The 20,752-nt window shown below is 40.4% G+C and overlaps 1 protein-coding gene across 7 annotated transcripts in view; it reads left to right on the top strand.

The window, feature by feature from the left end:
* The window catches only part of ARHGEF7 (Rho guanine nucleotide exchange factor 7), a 125,665-nt gene that overhangs the window by 93,627 nt on the left and 11,286 nt on the right, over positions 1 to 20,752 (top strand). For 4 of the 7 annotated variants that reach the window (XM_061472747.1, XM_061472752.1, XM_061472751.1 and 1 more), the window contains 6 exons: positions 2,284 to 2,362; positions 3,053 to 3,192; positions 3,854 to 4,078; positions 5,976 to 6,069; positions 13,290 to 13,379; positions 16,408 to 16,584. In XM_061472747.1, the coding sequence (XP_061328731.1) occupies positions 2,284 to 2,362; positions 3,053 to 3,192; positions 3,854 to 4,078; positions 5,976 to 6,069; positions 13,290 to 13,379; positions 16,408 to 16,584 (805 nt within the window). Of the gene's footprint in view, positions 1 to 2,283; positions 2,363 to 3,052; positions 3,193 to 3,853; positions 4,079 to 5,975; positions 6,070 to 13,289; positions 13,380 to 16,407; positions 16,585 to 17,443; positions 19,429 to 20,752 lie in introns of those variants that run through there. The other 3 variants (XR_009746822.1, XM_061472750.1, XM_061472749.1) reach the window with 3 other exon arrangements.

The following is a 20,752-nucleotide window of genomic DNA, read 5'->3' as shown; positions in this document are numbered from 1 at the left end:
GTTGTTTTGTTGTTTGTTTTTCTTTATTGAAAGCAGTTGTGTTTCAAAGTTCATGTTTGGATTCATGTCTTACCTATTAGTAGTAACTTTATCGAAGACAGTGTTGCATTAGGTGATTTAAGTGGACTATCAAATTTGTTAGCTCTGTGCCACTCTGAAGAGTTTTTGGCCAGTTTTACCCAACATTGATGGAAAAAAGATGCTAGAAAAGGCAGGTGAGCTCTGTATTCCAAGTGGCACATCCAGAATTTCTGATGAAGGTAGATTCTTGTGTACTGGTTAAAGGCAAATGACTAGAAATTTAGTGTGGTAACAAACAATATGAAATGAAACCACCTGACAGGTTTTATTTTGCTCTTCTATTGTACATCACTTATTTCTTTCACTTCCCTTCCACCTTGTCCCCCAGGAGTACAGCGCTGTTCAGTAAATAAGCAATTTTCTGCACATTAGTCTTCAGCTTCTACTCAGTATTGCCACAGCCCTTTCTTAGTGTTTGCCGTCCAGCCCTCTGCTGAATGCAAAACTCCTCAGTTTCCTCATAATCTCTTCCTAACACTGAGAAATTCTAAAATTTTAATGGCTACATATTCATAGCAAAGTGAAACTATTACATCACTGTCTATGTCTGAGACAGTGGCTCAGAGCTCTGTCTTCATTGCATGTGGGCCACCTGGACTTCCCTTCTGAGACTCTTGTCTCAGAGCTGGGAATGGATATGGACAGAAGATGATGCAGCTCCCTCAGTCATTCCCAGGGAAATGATGCCAATGGCGGCAGCATCCTACATTACACCCTCCCTGTATTTCTGAATATTCATTTACCAACAGGCTGCATGGTTCCTGGTTGGTAGTGCTGGTACCTGCCACGTTACCTAATAGGGAGAACTTTTAGCAGTGGTAAACCTAAATTGCAAGGGGCATAGGCTGTACTTCATAGGAGGGCTTCACAACTGTTTGTTGTAAGATGGGAAACGTAAAAGAGTCACAAGTTCAGTTCCATTTTCTCTGTGTTTTGCCGGGTTTGTACTACTTCTGTCCATGTGGTTCAGGCGATCTTTGTTCTTTGTCTCCAGACTTTTGCTTAGTGTATCCCCATAATCCATTTCCACCTATATCAGCGCTTTTTGCACCTCCTTAATTGTCGTTGTATGCTGTGTTATTTTCATGAACCAGCAAACATGGAAAAGCAGAATGAATTTTAGGCTTCATTGTAGTGCACAGTGCCACCATGTTTCCTTCAGTGGAGAAGCTGTTGCAAGAAAACTCTTCCTTTCTCTTTGGCATCTTGGTCTTGAGCATGCCCTGTGCATACAGAATATCAAGTGATTTTAGTTTCAGGTGTCTAAGAAACCTTTGTCCATTCTGCAGTCATTAGAAAAGAAAGAAAAGAAAAAAAAGTTGTTTTCTTGTCCCTCCATTGGAGCCAAAATTTCCCAGTGCATAGTATTTGTGCTTTTGCCAGCATGTGCTGAATAGTGGTTTTGTGCAGGAGAATATAGGACCTGTCTTAAACTTTCATTAAAGTTGCATTTTGGTAAAGCCTTTTCATCCTGAGTTGTATTTACTCTTCTGTGCTTGTAAACGGTCAAAAAATTAGCCTAAACTGACTTTCCTCCTCTCTCCTCCCCCCGCCCCCCAGCGTGACTGGGTTAAAAATGAGACATTACCTTCTGCAATATAATATGTTCTTTTGAAACATTACAAGTTTAAAGATGTTTTTACTGCTTTGGGGTTTTTTTTTTCCTCTGAGTACTTCTGTGAGCAAATTTAGTAGCAGGGTTTTTAGAGACATAAATCTGCAGTAAATAATTGATTCATTTGTTTAGTGAAATCTTTTCTAAATCTACTTGTACTACAAACCTTGGTTTGAGAGCTAACCAAACAGTTTGCAAACAAATGTTCTTAAAGATAAATCAGCATTGCCTCTCACCATGTAATATGGATGACCCTGAAGGTTTCAGTTTCATGAACCTGAGGCTGTGATGAGTGACCGCTGTTACATTTTATATGGATTTCATAGCCTGCATAGGTATCAGATAGACTGATACTGTCACAGGTGTCATTTGCAGAAGTTGAGCATGTTAAAAACTTCCATTGCAAGGTGTTTGTATTGATTTTTAATTTTTTTTTAACCCATCAGTGTGTGTCTGCCAATTTACTGTGTAGTTTTTTTTCAGAGCTTGAAGTTAATAGATACGGATATGAAGTTAAGGTATTCTTGATAATGTTTCTCTCTGTTGTTGGATTTAACTTCAGTGTTTCTACTTTTTTCTTTTTCCAGGGAAAGCTGCCAACGACAGGAATGACTATCACAAAGTTAGAAGACACTGAAAACCACAAAAATGCATTTGAAATATCAGGTATTGACTGTAAACATTTTATTACTTACTCCAGGATATGCTATTTTAAATATCAGTTGTTCTGTCTGAACAAGAAGGGAAAACTTTTCATTGTGAGGTTGACCAAGCACTGGCACAGGTTGCCTGGAGAGATCTCCATCCTTGAAAATACTCAGAAGCACTCTGGCTGCAGTCCTGGGCCACCAGCTCTAGGTGTCTATGCTTGAGCAGGGGAGTGGATGACCTGCAGAGGCCTCTTCCAGTCTCAGTTGTCCTGTGATTATACAAATTCAGTAAAGCAGTTACCCAGAGCCTCACTTGAAAGCTTCTTTGCTGCTTGTCTCAAGCAGTTCACAAACTGTCTTTGCAGTAGGATTCATGCCCAAACTTCTGCATTTTAATGAATGGAGGCAGTAGCCTTGGAGAAGGTCCCTTACAATGAAGTAGTTGAAAGTATGCTACTGACCAGAAGAAAGGGAATTCCAGAGACTCTGGAGAAGCTTAAAGCAGAGCACAAGAACAAATACATGGAGGAAATGCCTGTCATAACCTGTGAAAGTGCAGTGCTGCTGTACTGAAAACATGAGTTAAAGTTTTTGCTTAGTACTATGGGGATAAAATGTTTTAGGAAATTAGCATCTTTATAATAATGTCTAATAGACTAAATTGTTCTTCTGTGGTTTCTTACATCTTCTGTTTTCTGTCACCTAGGAAATATGATTGAAAGGATACTAGTGTCTTGTAACAACCAACAAGATTTGCATGAATGGGTGGATCACCTGCAGAAGCAAACCAAAGTCACAACTGTTGGGAATCCCACCATTAAACCTCACTCTGTGCCATCTCACACGGTAAGAAAGAGCTGGATTGAAGTGAATGAGCAGTGTATGCAGAATTAGGTCATCTGGCAAATATACCACCATGTAAAGCATTTTTTTTTAGCCATTAGTAACAAGAACTGAATGTTACAAGTGTCGTTTAATGGGTCAAAAGATCATTCTGCTTTTAATTGCGTGAGTAAAAGAATAAAATGCTTAGATAGTGCTGTAATAGTTTAGCAGGGTAAAAGAAAACTCCTTGTTAGTACATTTTTGATGTTGACCAAATAATACATTGCCATCTTTTAAGTACCCTTAGAACAGTAGGTTTTAATTGGTGATGCACTTGACATACTGTGGAGGAACAATTTCCTTAAGTACTTTCTTTTAGGTTCTTAATTTGGGTTGTTGGATATGAATGGATCTAAATTTAGCTCTGTCCTTGGCGGTGAGAGAAATGGGAGCTGGGCTGCTTGTAGCTGTTCTCTTTAGTGCATGCTCTGTCAGTGGTAAACAATAAAACTTCTGTAAGATCCACTTTTCCAAATAATAATTGTGTAACAATTTTCAAAGGCCAGCTACAATAAGTAAAAGCACTAGATAGCAAGTGAGATTATTTCAACAATCCTTAATTATATTATGTCTTTATTATGATAATATGCTTTCTTTCCTTTCACCTTTGTGTCGTTGACAGCTTCCTTCCCATCCAGTAACGCCCTCCAGCAAGCACTCAGACAGCAAGCCAATACCACTGACACCTGCATACCACACTCTCCCTCATCCATCACATCATGGGACTCCACATACCACAATAAACTGGGGACCGCTGGAACCTCCGAAAACCCCCAAGCCTTGGAGCCTGAGCTGCTTACGGCCCGCACCTCCATTACGGCCTTCAGCAGCTCTTTGTTATAAAGAGGTGAGATGCAGCAACCAAGAAATATGACTCTCTAGCAGGTGTGCAATGGGAAGCTTAACTTTTCTTTATACACCACCATTTCACAATTTTGTGCATGTTTTTATATACAGATGATTTAACAGATAGTGCTGGAACAATGCTAAATGGACTGTTTCAGTCTTGCAGCTCAAGAGATACTAAGACTTGCTAGGAGAGGCTTCCTCTACCTCCCCCAAGTCCTCCCACTCTCTATTCAGTTAATAAATTAAGATTTTTTTTTTATTTTATTTTTTTAAGATGGTACTTTTTTATGTTGATAATCCGGACTTATTACAGAGTGAGTTGTTTGCTAAGCACACTGCAAAGTATCTAGCATAAGGGATCCTTGGTGCTTCAAAGAGCTGTATCAAATCATTTTAAACAGCTGTGGTGGTATAACTGACTCTTAGGTGTCACTTTTAGTAGGCAGCTATAGCATATTTAAGAAAAGGAAAAAAAGAATGGTAACTGTCAAATGTTTTTGTACTTAGCAGAATTTGATGGCTAACGTTACTATTGGCAGAAAAAATGGCTTAAATTTTAAGAAGCTGTTGTATTTTTTTAATTAGCATATGGTATGAAATAGAAGTCTGTTCCAAGAGACATAAAATGTGGTGTGTTTAATCATAAAAAAGATGGTGGTGGTAGGTTAATTTGGTCTTGCCACTATGTTTTGCATGGTTTTGTAAATAGTAAGAAAATGGTAGCTTTATATTCGAAGTCTTTGTATATGTAAGGAGGAGAATATCGGATGCTCTGTGGCTTGGTGATATCTCCTCTTTCAGCGTCTTTGTCGTGTGTACTTGTGATACTTGGTGTGAATCAACAGGGCCCAGAAAGAATAATGCAATTTATACCCAAGAACATTTTCTTCTGTATGATGCTGACAAACAGATTTCATTCTATAGACATGTAAATTGCAGTTTCTTAGAAACTGTAGCCCCTCCCCCCCTTTTTTTTTCTTTTTTCTTTTGTAAATCCCATAAGCAACAGGGAAAAAGTGATAGGTGATTTGTGGTCGGAAGGTTAGTATTTAAGCTTAGTTGCTACAAGAGGTTTTTATGTTTAATTGTACTGTACGTTCATTTTGTAATCTAAGTTAAATTCCTTTCATGCTTCCATGGGTAGGGCAATAAATTATCCCGTGTGGTGAAATTTTAATCACCTTTACAGTGTTCAGCATACAATGATGTTCAAAACCTATCTTTATCTCATTTGGTCTGTCCTCATTCACCTTTTTACTTTCTTGTTCTGTGTTTTTGTAGAGGATGTCTTGTATCCTTAAGGTAAGGGGTAGACCAGTGTATCCCTTTTGTTCCTGTAACCTGACATTGTCCCTGTAAAATAGCATGACCACGTTTTGAGCAGAAAAGCTGTATTTGTTGCTGTATTTTTTTTTTTAATTTTTTTATTTTTTGCTGTAGACCTTAGTAAGAACAGACCTCAACGGTTACAGATTCTGGCTTTGAAGAGTATACTACCTGCCAAGCTTTCTTTGTTAGGTCCTTTTTTTACCTACTGCAAAGTAGACAAGTGAAATGGGTTGTATCTTCAAAAGTTAAGTAAAAAAACCCATGTTAATGTATGCCTCTTCCCTTCGCTCTAGCTCCTGAACAGCCTGAATGCTTTTGCAGCAGCTTTTCCTGTATATTTCTGTTAATAGAACAAGATAAAATACCTGACTTCGTGTATGGTTGGAGGAAGAGTATAGAGGAAATCAGCCAGTTCAGGCAAATTGGATGTGCTAAAAAATATTAAACTGAATTTTGGTTCTGTTAAAAGATTTTCAGCTAGTAACTCATGTGTGCATCTTAGCAGTTGCATTTTTGAAATATTGTAAAGAAGCTCTACTCTTCTCATTTTTATTTTCCCTGCACAGGATCTCAGTAAAAGCCCTAAAACCATGAAAAAGCTGCTTCCAAAACGCAAGCCAGAACGGAAGCCATCAGATGAAGAGTTTGCACTGAGAAAAAGTAAGAGACATTTGAACAAATCTCTAATAATACAAAGGCTGGAATTATCATCAGTTTAAATTCTGTGAAAGTTAGACTTAAGAGTGTAAGCAAGCTATATTGTTTCCTCTCTCCTGTCAGGGGAGAGCAGGTAGGTATCTCTAGAGGTTGGTTTGTTTTATTCACTTTAGGTGCTTATGTCACGATGCCATTAGTGGCTTTCTAGAGCTTTACTGTTGACTAAAGTGGATGCATACTTGTGAGGTGCCTGTTTTGTCACAGAGCAAGGTGAGGTTCACTACAGAGCCATGTTAAGTTCAGTAAGGCAAACCTGTCTTTTGATACTGTAAACAACAATTTGAAGATACTGTCCTATTCTTGCAGAATACTTAGTAGCTATGTTCGTAAATTGATTCTAGTAGGAGCTTCTGCTGAGCTGGGTTTGGAAAGCTGGGTATTGCTGTTGGTTCGAAGACTAGTTGCTTCCATGGTCACTCTTTCCAAGATCCAGCAGTCTGCTCTAATCTAGAAAGAAGGTCATTTGCAAGTGTCTGTGTCTGAATAAATTGCAGAGCTTTAGTCTTCCTTGAAATCTGAAGAAAACACTGAACTGAAAGAGACTGATGAATGTATAGAAAAACAGAAGGGTCAAAATCTGGACACTGAGATATTTTGGGCTGGAGAGAACATTAATGTTATCAATTAAATGCAGTATTCTTTTAGTTGTCAGTGTCACTTTAATTCTTCTGTGGAAATTTGTGTGAATGAATAATCCAGTAATTCATATCAATGATAGGGTATTTTAAGATGAAGGCCCACTTCAGTCAATTGCTGAGATGAGTAGCTCGAGAGAGGACGCCTTCAACACCGGAGGGGGGGGGGGAGATCAGCATCCGGGAGCCTCGACTCAGAGCGACAAGAGCCACCGAGGGAGCCTCGAGTCCTCGGCAGGGCCTGCCCAGGAGCCGGCAGCTCAGCTGACGCCAGCGAGCAGCTGACTCACAGGGGGCGGAGCCAGGAGCAGCGGCACCAGCCCTGACTGGGTAAAAACCTGCCCCAGGGAACGCGAGCCACCAGAGCGGGTCACAGCAGTTTGTGCGGGCAGGGGAGCGGGATGGTGAGCACTCGTCGTATGATCAGGGCCCGGTCCGGGAGCTCTGCGCTGGCTGCCCCGGCGGTGGCCAGCGTAGGGACCCAGGCAGAGCCGATGAGAGGGGAGGCTGCAGTGCAGAGCTCAGGGTGTAGAGGGTGCCTGCACTGGTCTGGTGAGGGAATGGTGCACAATGGGCAGGGCTGCATTCGGTGCGCCCTGGTGGAGGTCCTCCTGCAGCAGGTGGCTGAGCTGCGGGATGCTGTTAATAGGCTGCGAGATGTCAGGGAAGCGGAGAGTAAGCAGGAATGCTTGCTCCTGGCCCAAACTGTGCAGGGGCCTCGAGCTTCACCTCTACCTCGTGAAGGAAAGGAGGAGGCTGGGAAGCTGGGAATTAGTGACAAGAAAAAAAAAAAAAAAAACAAAAAAAAAAAAAAAGGAAGGAAAAGGACAACCAAAAGCAAGGGGCTTCCCCCTAAATCCCCTGTCCCTACGCAGGACCGCTTTGCTGTCCTGCAGGGGGCTAATGAGGAAGCGCACTCGAGCCAGAAACAGCTGGCTGATGCACTGCTAAAGAAGATCTCTACTGGTGCTGCTAGGAAAAAGCAGTGGGTCATAGTAGGGGACTCTACAATGAAAGGCACAGAAGCACTCGTCTGCCAGCCAGACCCCGTCTCAAGGGAGGTGTGTTGCCTACTGGGGGCACAGATCAGGGATGTGGCAGAGAGGCTGCCTGCTCTAGTAAGTCCCACAGACTATTATCCACTCCTGGTGATACATGTGGGTGCTAGGGATATAGATAGTAGTAGCCTGGGGAACATAAAGAAGGACTACAGAGCCCTGGGAGAGGTGGTTAGGGGCTCTGGAGCTCAGGTAGTCTTTTTGTCAATTCTCCAGGATACAGGGGAGGACCTAAAAAAAGCTAGGAGGATTAGCCAGGTTAATAACTGGTTAAAAGGGTGGTGTCATAGTCAGGGGTTTGGGTGTCTTGAACACGGGACCCAAGTTTGTAGGCCAGGTCTAGTGGGGACTGGTAGAGCTGGCCTGATAAGGGAAAGAGCAGTTTTGGTAGGAGGCTTTAAACTAGATGTGTTGGGGGAGGGGGGCATCATTCCATTCCAACACACCCAGTCAGTTGCCAGAACCTATAATAAATGCTCAGAGCAATGTAGAGGTATCCCAGCCGCTCCAGCCAGTGAGGCGGCTTCATTTGGAGCTCGGCTCAGATGCCTCTGTACAAATGCCCGTAGCAATGGGAACAAACAAGGAATTAGAGATGTGTGCACGTCTATGGGGGTATGATATAATAGGCATCAGAGAAACGTGGTGGGATGGCTCCTATGACTGGAGTGTTGGAATGGAGGGTTACAGGCTCTTTAGGAAAGACAGGCCTGGCAGGCGGGGAGGGGGAGTTGCCCTTTATGTTAGGGATAGGCTGGAGAGTATGGAACTCGGTCTGGGGACAGGTGAGCAGTCAACAAAGAGTTTGTGGGTCAGGGTTAAAGGGAATATAGCTATGGGAGACATTACTGTGGGGATCTGTTACAGACCGCCTGATCAAGGAGAACCTGCGGATGAAGCACTCTATAGCCAGATAGGAAAAGCCCCACGCTCACAGGCCCTTGTTCTCAGGGGTGACTTCAGCCACCCTGACAACTGTTGGAAGGACAGTAAGGCCCAGCACAAGCAATCCAGGAGGTTCCTCAATTGTGTAAAGACAATTTCCTTCTGCAAGTCGTAGAGGAGCCGACAAGGAGAGGTGCCATGCTTGACCTCGTGCTCACCAACAGGGAAGGGCTGGTTGGAAATGTGATGCTCCAGGGCAGCCTTGGATGCAGCGATCACGAGATGCTTGAATTTGAGATCCTCAGGACAGTGAGAAGAGCGTGCAGCAAGCTCACTGCCCTGGACTGCAAAAGAGCAGACTTTGGCCTCTTCAGGAACCTGCTTAGTAAGGTTCCATGGGATATAGCCCTAGAGGGCAGAGGGGCCCAAGGCTGTTGGTTGATATTCAAGGATCACTTGCTACAAGATCTAGAGTGTTGCATCCCAACTAGAAGGAAGTGCAGCAGGAGGGCCAGGAGACCTCCTTGGATGGATAAGGAGCTCCTGAGGAAAATTCAAATGAAAAAAGAGGCTTACAATAAGTGGAAGCAAGGACAGGTGGCATGGGAAGAGTACGGGGATGTTGTCCGGGAAGCTAGGGACCGGGTTAGGAAAGCTAAGGCTCAGTTAGAATTAAACTTAGCTAGAGGTATTAAGGATAACAAGAAGGGATTCTACAGGTACATAGCAAATAAAAAACAGACTAGGGAGAATGTAGGCCCCCTCAGGAAGCTCTCGGGAGAACTGGCTACACAGGATTTGGAGAAGGCTGAGGTTCTGAATGACTTCTTTGCCTCGGTCTTCACTGGCAAAGGCTCTGACAAAACCACCCAAGTCTTGGAAGGCAGATGCAAGGACTGTTGGAATGAAGACCTTGCGCCCACTGTAGGAGAGGATCTGGTTTGAGACCATCTTAAAAATCTGAACGTGCACAAGTCCATGGGTCCTGATGAGATCCATCTGCGGGTCCTGAAGGAGGTGGCAAATGAAGTTGCGAAGCCGCTGGCCATCATATTTGAGAAATCATGGCAGTCAGGTGAAGTTCCCAACAACTGGAAAAAGGGAAATATAACCCCCATTTTCAAGAAGGGGAAAATGGATGAGCCAGGGAGTTACAGACCAGTCAGTCTCACCTCTGTGCCTGGCAAAATCTTGGAGTAGATTCTCCTGGATGGCATGCTAAGGCACATGAAAATCAACAAGGTGCTTGGTGACAGCCAGCATGGCTTCACTAAGGGGAAATCCTGCCTGACCAATTTGGTGGCCTTCTATGATGGGGCTACAGAACTGATGGACAGGGGTAGAGCAGTTGATGTCATCTACCTGGACTTGTGCAAAGCGTTTGACACTGTCCCACACGACATCCTTGTCTCTAAATTGGAGAGACATCAATTTGATGGATGGACCACTCGGTGGATAAAGACCTGGCTGGATGGCCGCACACAAAGAGTTGTGGTCAATGGCTCAATGTCTGGCTGGAGACCAGTAACGAGTGGTGTCGCTCAGGGATCGGTGTTGGGACCAGTCTTGTTCAACATCTTTGTCGCTGACATGGACAGTGGGATTGAGTGTGCCCTCAGCAAGTTTGCCGATGACACCAAGCTGTGTGGTTTGGTTGACAGGCTGGAGGGAAGGAATGCCATCCAGAGGGACCTTGACACGCTTGTGAGGTGGGCTGATGCCAACCTCATGAAGTTTAAGCATGCCAAGTGCAAGGTCCTACACCTGGGTGGGAGCAATCCCAGGCACAGCTACAGGTTGGGCAGAGAAGAGATTCAGAGTAGCCCTGAGGAGAAGGACTTGGGGGTGTTGGTTGATGAGAAAATGAACATGAGCTGGCAGTGTGCACTTGCAGCCCAGAAAGCCAACCGTATCCTGGGCTGCATCAAAAGGAGTGTGACAGCAGGTCGAAGGAGGTGATCCTGCCCCTCTACTCTGCTCTTGTGAGATCTCACTTGGAGTATTGTGTGCAGTTCTGGTGTCCTCAACATAAAAAGGACATGGAACTGTTGGAACAAGTCCAGAGAAGGGCCACGAGGATGATCAGGGGACTGGAGCACCTCCCGCATGAAGCCAGGCTGAGGAAGTTGGGGCTGTTCAGCCTGGAGAAGAGAAGGCTGTGTGGAGACCTCATAGCAGCCCCCCAGTGTCTGAAGGGGGCCTATAGGGATGCTGGGGAGGGACTCTTCATCAGGGACTGTAGTGATAGCACAAGGGGTAATGGGTTCAAACTTAAACAGGGGAAGTTTAGATTGGATATAAGGAAATTGTTTCTTGTTAGGGTGGTGAGGCACTGGAATAGGTTGCCCAGGGAGGTTGTGAATGCTCCATCCCTGGCAGTGTTCAAGGCCAGGTTGGACGAGGCCTTGGGTGATATGGTTTAGTGTAAGGTGTCCCTGCCCACAGGAGGCGGGTTGGAACTAGATGATCTTAAGGTCCTTTCCAACCCTAACAATTCTATGATTCTATGATTCATTTACTGCAGCCTTTGTTTCTCCATGTTTGTCCTTTGCTTATGGGCTTTTTAAGATGGTCTTTTTAAGATAGGGACTGTGCCTTGAGTGTTCAGTGCATGAAGTTATCATCACCATTGTCTCTTACTGGTTTATGTAGGGTTGGAGAGAAGCTTTTCCTCAGGGTACTGCTGGTTTGTCTAAGGTTGAGGTCCTTCTGAGTGTGCTGTGAATTTTATATGGCAAAGGTTAAGGTGAATAGAACAATCCTGTGTTCATGATGTGTAACTGAACTGCTCAGGGTGTTTTATCCTTACAGGAAGGTATCTGTTTAGGAAAAATCCAAGTTCTGTCATTCAGCGTCTTTTCAGATGCTGGAGGATAGAGATTCAGGAGTTGTAAGGACAGAGGTAAAAATGTTAACCTTCAGATTTAGGGATTATTAAAGAACACTTTCTGAGAGTGGATAAGAATTCTTTTTTTTGGGGAAAGGAGGGAGCCTGTAGCTTGCAAATACATTGTTTTACTTATGATTAACACCAGCATTTTGTACATAGGAGATAACTTTCAGTAAAAGAGATTTTTGATGTCTTTAAATCAGAGAGTGTTACTTAAAGAAATACTTGCTAATTCTTGGTATTCATATTTTTCCCCCTTTGTGTAAGTAATTAGAATCTTGTGTTATATTAGTGTTCTTTCAACCTTTTCCAGCTTGTGGAGCTGTAAAAGTTTTCCACTAAGGAACTTCTGTTGAACTTAAAGCTTATTGATAGGTAGTTTTGGATTTTACCACTTAACTTCTCTGGAATCCCAGGGATTTATGGTCTGTTTTGAGAACTGCTGTGACAAATCAGCATTACAACAGCCAAAGCAAGTAAGGTATTTCAACTGAGTGTCCTCACAATACTAATTTCAGAAGTGAAATATTTGTCCTGCTACTGTAATAATATGGTGCTGTATTCTAACCACAATAAAATCCTTGAAAGAGAAATAGCCTGCATTTTGGAGTACTTGCATCCTGTAACTGTAGAAAAACTGTATTGGGTTCATATAATTTCTTCAACAGCTTGTCAGTTGATCCTGACAAATCTTTGGACAGTTGGCTTTTTCTGATTTATTATCACCAGAACAAACTAACAGAATGCATTGGGTAACAAAAAAATACTGCTGCATTTTTATGTTGGAGGCAGTTCAAATTGTTGCAGCAGAAAATCTTCAAGCCTAGTTTTTTGGTGGAGGAAAACGGGGAAAATGCTTTTAAAACAACAAACCATCTTGTCTTACACATAAACTCCTGGTTCCCTGTAAGCTAAAGGTAGTGGTACCTCTACATTTCAGTTTGATTAGAATTTCACCCAGTTGCAGGTGAAGAATTTGACAGCATTTTCACTGAATTCCTTAAGGAGATGGTGTGCTGTGAAGCTCTACCTTTAGACAAATTTTGCCATGTTAAGCTTTAATGGTAATTTATTTTTTTTTTCAGTAGTGCTGTTTCTGCTTTGAAGTCTGAAGTTTAATTACTGCACTTTTCACAGATAAACTTATGTAGTAATATCTTTCCTACTGCACACTGGACTGAAATTGTACTGATGTATTATGCTGTTAATTCTGAGGTTAATTTTCAATAATGTGCTGTGGAAAAAGGTAAATCTAATACATACACAAACCCCAGAAGTTTTCAAGACTTCTGTGAATTAACATACTGTCCCTTGATTTATTTGATTGAATAATAATACGCATATAATAACCAGAGTATACAGTTTTCTTCATTTTAATGACTGCTTGTTTTACAGCCAGAGTGATCATGTTTCAAAACATGTTCTGTGCAACTTCAGATGCTCAGAGTTTTGTGAATGTGTGGGTAATTACTCTGGCTTGGGTTGTTTTGGTTTTTTTTTCCCAAGCATTTCAGAATAGTATTTAATCTTTATAAGCTGTTGTTTTTGCTCATTGAAGTTTGATTTTTAAAATGGGATGATTAAGAGAATTTTAAAGGGTTTGAACTTTGAACTTAAAAGTAGTGATTTATAAAGGCTTTTCTGTATTAAGAAACATAACCATGTTTAAAATTCTATTTTTCCCACTGATTCTAGGTACAGCTGCTTTAGAAGAAGATGCTCAAATTCTTAAAGTCATTGAAGCATATTGCACAAGTGCCAAAACACGTCAAACACTGAATTCAAGTAAGTTAGAAAATACTGAAATGGACTCTGTTTCTGGCTTAACGGTGCCAAGTGTTTAATATTGGATGCCAAGGACCATGGCTAGAGACTGTAATTCTTTCTGTGTTTAAAAAACAAAACAACAAAACAAAAGTGACTTCTTGCCATGGTTTAAAATTGCACAAAGCCCTCACAGATTAACAAGAGGTGTCTGATCTGAGTATGACAGTTAATCAGTATGCTTTTTGATAAATTTAAGAAGCTGGTAAGTAGAGAGGAGGAATGAAGAAGTAGTAATAATTTTGGAGGACTTTATTTTTGTCTTTTGTTCAACATAAACTTTTGCTATGGAAAAGTAACCTAGAACTATAAAAATTACTTTCTCTTATTGCCACTAGCTGTTTTTAGTATTAATTACAAATTTTAATCCCATCTCATAATTTCAGGAAAAATTGTTCTCAGATCTGTGTGTTGCTTAAAGCCATTTTTAGTTTCTCAGATCAATACCTAGCTTATTGAAAAGCTGTAACGTGCCTCTGGGGTCCTACTTCATTTAATCCAAATCAAGGTTGCCATGTGGAGTTCCTCTGTATTGTAAGTAAAACACTGCGCAGAGCAGGGGAGTCCACAAGCATGTGTTCCCTTTACACAAGGAAGGAGAAAATGCTGTTGCGTTTGTTGCGATTTGCACAGTTTTTGCATTGTTGAATACCAATTTAATTTGGGGATCCTTGGAACACAGTATAATGATCCTGAAGTACTTGGTTGGCTTTGCTTTTAGGAACTACAAGAGTGGACGTTATAACTTACCCCTTGACCACTAAAGCAGTTTAAATTTGCAGTATTAATCACTGTTGCTGCTGCCCACTGTGCTCTGTGCCCATTTTGCTTCCAAGCAGAAGCCCTTAATGCTGACAATTGAGAAGTCTCAAAATGCAATCGCAAACTTAGTTCATGGATTTTCCTAATACGTGTTCATTTACTAGTATCACCTTGAAAAAATCCAGCTAATTCTTATGTAATTAACAATGGGAATATGGCCCTTGTATTTGGCTATAGAAACTTGAAAAAAAAACAGGAAAAAAGCTTTTAATTTTTCTGTTTTGATGAACTGTAGGTCTCAAGGTGATAAAATCAGCTACAAGTACATAATTTTTTTTAAATACTAATTATTTTGTCACTCTGCATTCATTACAGTAGTGTGTTTAATTGGATAAAAGGGAATAAATATGTTAAAAATCCTGAAGATATATACTGTTGTTCCAAATGAAATTAAATGAGATGATTGCTGTGTAAATGTCTTGACTGAGATCTGTTATTTCCAAGGATAATGTTACAACAAATGGTTGGAAACACATTTGCACTTGCACGATAGTGTGTGTGTGTGCAGATATAAAATGGATAATTTTTTTTGCTTTTTGTCTATTTTTCCTGTCTATGTATATTTAAGAAATATACATAGTGCTGTGGGTATCATTGCATACATCAGAAGTCAGCAGCTTTTATTTGCTCTTAATTGCAGCAAGGGTTTTTTTTGTTATTGATAAGCACACAGCTGCTTTGTTTGGAAAGACTAAAGCTGTCATCTAAGACTTTAGATTTCAGAAGATCCATTTGTAGGCTGGAATTGGAAGTGGGGGAAAAACCTACTCATGCTGGAATTGCTTCTTTGGGAGCAGCAGTCAGTGTAGAAGAATAAAATGAGAGTTGCCTGTCATCTGTGAAGTATGCCCTTTATTTTTTTTTTTTTTTTTTACAAACTCCTTTCATATCTTTGTGTTAATATTCTGCCTGTCCCTTACAGCACTCATTTGGCAATTCTCCTACCTGCTTTTAACCCAAAGCCCAAAGGGTACTGCAGTGTCAGTTCAGCAGAGTTACAGCACCAGTGGGAGCAGGGGCAAATTTTTTCAGTTGCTTCTGTGGGGAAGGTGTGGTATTTAATTTGGGGAGACAGATGCAAATTAAAGAGCATAGTTTCACTTTCTCCTGCTTCTTGTATACTGATGCTATTTTGCGCTTCCGCTCCAAATGAAATCTTTTTGCAATATCTTGTGTATGTGGCTTGTAGCATGGTCGCTTACATGGGCCTTGAATATTGCCAAACTCTTAAAACCAGAAAAATGCAATCCTTAGCTATCTTTGACCAACTACCTTAGGCATCTTAAAGTATTTAATTGGGAAGATAGATTCAGATAGAGGCGTTAGGAAGATGCGTGTGAGGGACTGGATGGACCAGGCTACGTTGCTGTTAGCCTCTTGCCACTGTTTTTCTGTGAGTTAATTTACTACATGTTTAAACAAACAACAAGGGCTACAGGCACAGAAAAGTTGTACTTTGACAGCCCTCTTAATAGGGTGCAAGATGTTGCTGCTGATTTAGAAAGTCTGCAGCCCTGCTCTGCATGAGAACCTTTGCTTTTTCCCCTTCATTTTCCTCTTTACAGTGGTGACACAAGCATTCTGTGGCTGTGTTGTGAGCTGGTGGGGAAATGACCTGCTTGAAAGAGCATCTTTTGTAGGGCTACTTTTTCATCTGAAGCGCTTTCCCAGCCTGACTCACCAAGCAGCTGTACAAGTGACTGTGTCATTGCAAGGGAGGGAAAGGATGGAGATACAGATGTGTGACGGGGAAAGGGTTGCTGCTTTTCACATCAGCGCTGCATCATGCTGGCTTACTGTGTTTATTGCTCTGTACCCAGTCAAATCCCCCAGATCAGCACTGACTCTGTACTTCAAAGGAACCTAACTCTCTTTTCCAAAAAATCTACTTTGATACAAGATTTTGGTTATTCAAAATTCTCTTGCTATATTGTAACAGTTCAGACATTATGCTGAGTGTAATTTATACCTAAAGCCCAAACAGATTATTACAAAAAAAAAAAAAACAAACTTTGCCTTTTTAACAATATTTTCTCTTTTCCTTCTCTTCCCATCACCTTTTTGCTTTTATTTCATGTGTTTGGTTGTGGCTATTCCTTACGTTCTCCTCCTCATCTCACCTCTGCCTATCCACATCCACCATTTCATTTCACCTATACATCCTTAGCATGGCAAGGCACTGACCTGATGCATAATCACGTCTTGGCTGATGATGACCAATCAAGTCTAGACTCCTTGGGTCGTCGCAGTAGTCTTTCTCGTTTGGAGCCTTCAGACCTCTCAGAAGACTCTGACTATGACAGTATATGGACAGCCCATAGTTACAGAATGGGGTCTACATCTCGTAAGAGCTGTTGCTCATATATCTCTCACCAGAACTAATGCACTTCTGAGCTTTTTCTTAACAAATGCTTGTTGTACCACAGCCTGCTTTTCTTAGATGTTTTCTTGCTGTTCCTTGTCTCTTTAATGTGATATTTTAACAACTTCTGAGGGAGCTTCTGAAACTTCAGTTATACCTGGTGGAAGGCTCTATTGCCAATTCAAAACACGTACAAAAAAGTCATTCTAAAAAGTGTATATATCCTGTTAAGGATGACATTTCTTGAGGGCTTTTTTAACTGACAGATGTTTATTTGTAGCTCTGAATGGTCGCATTTTTTTTTTTTCCCCTTCCCGTTTTTTCTTTTGACTTGGTCAGTGTAGCAACAGGTCCTTTCTTTTCTTTTGGATACAGCACGTTTTTGTATTTTGTACTGAAACCATACTGGTTTGTGAGCTGAGTGCCAGCGATATGGAAATGCCTTATCAGTAGTGGTTGGGTTTTCTACATATTACTAACAAAATACAAAGCTGGTAGAATAAGAAAAATGCAGCTTAAAAATATGCAGTACAAGAGCCGTAAAATCATTCATATATTCACTTATCTGGCCCATTTGTTTGGAAGAGAATTTGCTAATCTATAAAAAATTCTGGTTTTATACTGCTGTCTTTTCCTCATTGCTTAAACGTTTATATGAAGGATTGCACTGCTCTCCCCCACCCCAGTCTGGCAGTTGTCATGAAAACCCAGCAGTCCATGCTCATTACATGCAGTGTTTTGATAATCTCATGTTACCTGTGGTCATACTGTCACTTTACTGTATGCAGTAGTGTGGCAGAAAACAGGGTCTAGATGTTTACTTGCCTGTTAAAATACACAGCTGTCAACTCTCAATTGATCATTCTTCTTGAAAAGGCAAGATGAAAATGGCTCCCCTGATGGAGGCTCGAGTGTTCAGCAACTGAAACTCTAGGTACAACTACAATCATGTTGGCTTGTTTGAAGTTCTGAATAATAGAATGCTTGGCTTTTGGGTTGTACTGTTTGGAGCATGTCCGTGACAGATTTTGTCTTTTAACTTCTCTCACAAGCAGATTTGTTTGCAGCAGCAGCTCTTCATTTAGAGCAGTGTTGGCTTTTCAGAGAACTGTGACATGCTGTGCACAGCTGAAGGTCTCAAACCTGCACGTAGGGCACTGCTGGTGTGAAGTGTGTGTGTTCCTTCTTGTAGATAACATAATTGGCATCAAAACAAAAATGTGTTTTCTAAGTCTTTTTTTAGCATTAGGGAAAAACATGTGATTGAAAGAAAGTTCTCATTTTCATCAGCGTTCTCCAATGCAAGTCCTTTACCCCTTTTCAAGTAAGCATGTTATCCAGTGTTAAGGTATGGACAAGTTCAGAATAATCATGATGCAGTTAACTGCCGCCTGGCAACTTGATCACACTGTTTAAAAAGTAATCTATGCCTTTCTGCAGGTTACAAGATCAGAAAGTTAGCAATTGCTAGACATGCATGATTCCAGAAGGTGGTCAGTGTGGAGAAGCTATCTCAAAGCAGTTCACATCTGCATACTTGCATTCAGTCTTGTTTGATCACCTGGTTTATCATCTCTCACTGTTGTTGGCTTTCAGAAATATGATTAACACAAGCAGCAGTGCTTACCGAGGAGGGTTTTCAGGGGTATGTTTTCCTGCTACACATATAGTAATGTAATGACCAGGAACTTGTGTATGTTGAGATTTTCAAAGTGGAGGAGTGTTGCTTAGAGAAATGAGATACGTACATGTGCTCCATACCATTCCACAAGCGCATTTGTAACCCACTTCACTCTCCTCTTCCTTTCAGTCAGTTTTTGATTTATTTTTTTTTAACATATATAGAAAGTATGGATCATTCTTTTTTCCTGTTTCTTAAGCTGTGGTGTTCTAGTTGAAGAATGTTTTTTGCATTGGATAAACAATAATTCTTTTATGTCTGTTTCATGTTATATAGTGTAAATATGAGTATGTAATACAGTTGTTGCACTTGAACTTTCCTTATCACACAGAATGTGTTGTTATCCAGATCGAAGATTTTATTGAATTTTCTATGCACCAAAGCTTTGACAGTTTACCACCATTAATTATTGTAGCATTTAAGTCATTAACTAATACCATGATTAGGATTTCTCATATTTTGTATCCTCATATTAACATCACCACACACTTAAAATCATTCTTTGTCTTCAGTGTTACAGGCCATAAGCTATTGTGAACTGATCAGGAGTATTAATACAAAATGCTTTTAAAAATAATAAAAAAGGCACTAAAAAAAACAGTATCAAAAAAAGGCAAATGTGGAAATGGTGGTATTCAGTCCAAAGGTTCAGTGTTTCTATTTTTGTGGAACTTTAGTCATGGTAATAATAGTACCTTATGTTTATGCAATTCTGTAAATTATATGTGTACAGTTACAAATACACTGGAAGGATGGAGAATCTGAATTGGAAGGTAGGTTGAAGCCATTGTCAGCCCCTCTTCACATGGTTTATGCAGTGTTTCCATAAATTAGTATTTGCCATAAATTGAAGCCAACCAATATTAATTGGGTGTTTTGCATAATCTTGCCAAAACACAGTAATGTGTATATAGTGACGTAAAACATAGAAAGAATAATATATATTGTGCATTTCACTTGTGAATGGGAGAAGCCATCTTAGTAGGTGACTGCCTTTTGAAAATACAAAATGGATGTATATCTGAATGTTGCATTGTACTGTACAGTATGCATATTGTTTGTGGTTGCATATATCGATTAAGTGTTTTGTTTTATATAAAAAGGACATCTGTTATGTACAGTTGAAATAAATTTTGCATTTGCTAGACTGTGACTTTAATATTCAGTTATTACACAGGAGAAAAGGACAGCGTAACTTGTAACTTAACACTTCTTCTCCCATGATTCTTTTCTCTCCCTCCCTTCTTCCTGGAGGAATCAAATGCTGAAGTGAAAGCTTTTTTGACATAAGTGTGTAATGTTTGTTTACTGTAGTTGACAACTACAGGAAATTGTAATGTAAAGTATGTATCCTTCTGTGTCTTCTTTTTCCTTTCCTTTTATTAAATAATAATTCAGAGGTGTCGCCATCTATAGAATATTCTTCTGTTGCCTCCCTCTCCCCTTAATTGGTTTAATTTCTTTTTCATTTTTTGAATTGGTGTATTCTTGGTAAAGGCATGGGCTGAACTATTGAAAAAATCTCAAATCTACTTCTGTAGGTCCTGTTACTAGAGAGAAACTTTATAAATGTGATCTTGGTTTCTATAACCTCATGTACTTTGAAGGTTTCATATTACAATATGTTTCTCTTTAAAACAGGTGTTATCTTTAGTGTTTCTGCATAAAAGATGGCACATATGAGTGAATTTAAAGAAAATGATAACCTAATATACTAAAATGTTTATATCAGGATAAATGAAGTAATCTGCTTCTATTAAAAAGTCATAGCATTTTTTGGCTATGATTGCAGCAGCTCTGGTTTTAGCCCTACAGCCCTGTGGCTGGATTCTTTTTTTTTTTTTTCTTATTGTTTAGTGAAATACAGGAAGTTTTTAGTGGGATAGCTCTTTCCAAATGTTGTCTTAAAAATATTCCGCTTCCTCAGATAGCGTCTGTCTTTCAAACTCTTCATTCTGTTCTTCTGATGAATACTTACATATGGAGTTGTATGTACTTCAGTCCAAATTATTTTTATTTTACTTGTCAAAACATGTTGCTGTAGACTGCACAGATCTGTCATTTCAGTCATGTCTGTTTTTTTCCCGTTTGTGTATCGCTATTAGTTAATAAAGCAAGGAAACAAACAAAAACAACCCAAACCTAACAAAAACAACCCAAACAACTTCATGCCCAAACCTTTTTTGTTACTCCCAAGAATTTGCAGACAACGATGTATTTTACACAGTGAATTTAAGTTTAGCCTAATGGTTGAATTCTGATTTTGGTTTCATTCGTACAAAGATACGAAAGGGGCTCCCTTTTGACTTTGGCAGATCTGTAGCTGGAAGGATTTTTTTTCCCAGTGTTTCAGTCTGAATGCATATGGATTCTGGGAGCACCATTTTTAGGAGTCTTCATCCTAGGACTTCATCAAAGAGTCATTGAGAAAGAGAAGGCTAATTTGACATTTCTGCTCATCTACTTTAA

The sequence above is a fragment of the Pezoporus flaviventris genome, unplaced genomic scaffold, assembly GCF_033815535.1.
Source record: "Pezoporus flaviventris isolate CSIRO_AGI_PZ_B2104156 unplaced genomic scaffold, CSIRO_AGI_Pfla_v1 ptg000072l, whole genome shotgun sequence".
In the NCBI taxonomy this organism is placed as follows: domain Eukaryota; kingdom Metazoa; phylum Chordata; class Aves; order Psittaciformes; family Psittacidae; genus Pezoporus; species Pezoporus flaviventris.
The sequence above is the reverse complement of the archived record's forward strand: the minus strand, read 5'-3'. Positions and strand labels throughout refer to the sequence as shown.